The 3,009-nt window shown below is 37.7% G+C and overlaps 1 protein-coding gene across 1 annotated transcript in view; it reads left to right on the forward strand.

Annotated features, from left to right (window-relative positions):
- LOC101854327 (sushi, von Willebrand factor type A, EGF and pentraxin domain-containing protein 1) overlaps positions 1 to 3,009 on the forward strand; it is a gene marked incomplete in the record, with an annotated part of 70,621 nt that overhangs the window by 52,290 nt on the left and 15,322 nt on the right. The window contains 1 exon segment of the mRNA XM_013082608.2: positions 103 to 268. Within this exon segment, the coding sequence (XP_012938062.1) occupies positions 103 to 268 (166 nt within the window).

Raw genomic sequence — 3,009 nt, forward strand, 5'->3', positions numbered from 1 at the left:
GTGTGTGTGTGTGTGTGTGTGTGTGTTTTGAATATCAGCAATACGTGTACGTCACTAAACAGAGTTTATCTTTTAAGAGAACGTTACGTATTTTTGTTCCAGGCAGCACCCTGCAGACAGATCACAACTCAATCGTTTGTCAAAGGGATGGCTCCTGGGACAAAAGTATTCCAAGCTGTGACCTTGAGAGATGCAGTTACCCACCAGCTATCGGTTTCGGCGAGCCATTCACGGCCAACCCGGAGTACTTCGTTGGGGAATCAGTCAAGTAAATGAATCCAATTTATAAAAAAGATTCTTTTTATAGTGGTTAAACACAACATAGCTAAAGCGTCTGCGGTGCTCTCATCCCAATGTTGCAATGTGTAACGAACAACTTGTGACTGTCAAATGCATTCTTATAAAAATATTATTTATTTATCTGTAAACGTTATACTTTTTTTTATTCAAAGGATTGTTTGTGGGCTGCATCCTTTACCTCTACCGCAATTTCAATTGACTTATTCTGGTTCCATTCTTAACAAAATGTTGCCATTATCATTCTGAGTGCCAGAAAACAAAGGAAATCACAATGTGACAGCTCGAAAAGCATTCTGAACAACTTTAGAAACAACAGCAGCCACACGCAACAGCAACTACAATGAAAACACAAGTACAAAATCATTGTTTCTGTTGTGTTGTCGTTGTTGTTGTTTTGTTATTTTTATTGTTGTTCTTATTGTTGCTGCGTGTTTAAGTGTGTGTGTGTGTGTGTGTGTGTGTGTGTGTGTGTGTGTGTGTGTGTGTGCGTGTTTATGTGTGTGTTTGTGTGTGTATGTGTGTGTGTGTGAGTGTGCGTATGTTTATAGGTCATGTAAGACTCGTTTCGGATCGTACTTATTTGTCATTGCCTTATGTTGTAATGGAGATTCCCATGAATCCATTATACCAAAGCATGGCCCCCCTATAACATTATGATAATGAGTATATTATATTGCCTCCCCTTGTTACCACTCAGGGCAATCATAGAAACATCTTATTGTATAGATACGTGAATGGAAAATCTTTTTTTTAATAGCTTATTTCGTTATTTAAATTATAACAGCCTTATGAGACTACACTATTTTGAGTATGGTATACCACTTCTTGGACAAATTGCATAATCTCAGAACTCGTAATTGTTATAAGTAACGATGTGAGCAACCTATATTACTTTATTGCTTCCTGCACTACTAAAGGAGCGCTGTAAGATACAACTTGTGCATGCTGTGTCACTATAAACTTTTCATTCAAATCCTACGGAGGGCCTGCCTAAGGTGCTTAAAAAGTTTTTAAGGCTCTGCCCACTTGGCTTGGTCTAGTTTGAAATGGAAGTTGAATTCGAAGTGTGGGCCCCTAAACTTATTTAACAGTGTTGAGATGGGTTCGTAAAGCCGTGACCGTAAGCTTTTATGTACAACCCAACATATTTAACAGAAGCAAGCTCGTGCACCATTGAGATGTCAAAGTTCCCCCTTATTTGGCGTATGCTCTAATGTAAGCAATACCTGTTTTCTCTCTTCCCTCCATATACATTCCAGCGTGTCAATATATGACTCAGGAGATGTGTACAATCTGGTCTTTTCAGATATGTTCTTGTCACCATGGAAGCAGTTCGAGGCCATGTTTCATCGACAAATGCTGTATATATAAATTTAGAACAACTAATGTATACGAATGAACCAAAGATATTAATCATAAATCTATATTTTTCTAGCAACGTTCATTCTCAGGGTTTGTTTCATTAAGTTAATCTGATAGGATAGGTATCTCCGCTAGAAGCGATACCTATTTATTGTGACCTATGTGTTTTCTTTTTAACTTTATTTATCTCATACAAAATAAAGGGTTGTTTGTTTTCTCCTTATGTATGTTGTTTTATTCTGTCACAGTTATGCACGTAATGCATTGTGTAGTGAGGTATGTACAATGTCCCAGAGCTGAAGTTCCTGACAATATAGGTCTACCAAAGTATTTTGTGAGCTCTTGGTGCCAATATAAAGTCCCAAACAAAGAAACCAGTAACACCAGTGGCTGTGATGAAGCGGTAATGGCGCTTTGCTGTCGCTAGCAGGAGACCAGAGTTTGATTCATGAGAGAGGAGAATTTTAATTGAGTATCTGGGTCTTTGTGCTGGGATGTTGCATCCCTCTCAGCCCGGGTTGGCCCTGACAGGCAGGGTCGGAAACCCGTCCCTTAAATGATTTAAATTGTGTGGCGTTAAAAAACCTACATTTTTAAAAAGCAGATAATCCATTATTTAAAAGAAAGGACTCAAGGATACATATACTTTGTACGAGTACAAGGTGTACCCTGCTTTTCCGTCCCCGGAAAAAAAATTCAAAGAAGCAATCGTTTACCTAAATTATCTAACACGTATCGATGTGATAATACGTTTTAATGACAAACGGCTTTCATATATTCTTTCCAAGAGGAAAGTTATTTACGAATTATCTTGACAATACTTTTCTCTTTGTTTTATTCTGAAACGTACACCAATAACAAATTATAAGAATCACGCTGTAACATGTTTGAATCAACAAGAGCTCATATCGAGCACAACAAAGCCCTAGTGTATGTTCTTGATTCTCAGAGATATAATATCATGGTTAAAGGTCTTCTTGAACCCTCCAATCGGAATGTCACCTGACCTACTATATTATTAAGCACGTCCAGCTTTTCACTCTCTGTGGGGTGACTAATGGGTCGCCATGGTGTATTCGAAAAAGATGTTTGTAGCCTATTTCAGAATGGCTGACCCAAGTAGACCATGACTAGATCATGTATCTCCAAGAGTTTATAGATCTGTTTCTATTGTAAAAGTCTGAATCACGTCTATTGGCCACGTTGAGTCTAGTAACATGTAATATCAGGGCAAATGGTAAAGCTGCGTCTCTATCTATCTATCTATCTATCTATCTATCTATCTATCTATCTATCTATCTATCTATCTATCTATCTATCTATCTATCTATCTATCTATCTATCTAT

The sequence above is a fragment of the Aplysia californica genome, unplaced genomic scaffold (genome assembly GCF_000002075.1).
Source record: "Aplysia californica isolate F4 #8 unplaced genomic scaffold, AplCal3.0 scaffold00184, whole genome shotgun sequence".
Taxonomy (NCBI): domain Eukaryota; kingdom Metazoa; phylum Mollusca; class Gastropoda; order Aplysiida; family Aplysiidae; genus Aplysia; species Aplysia californica.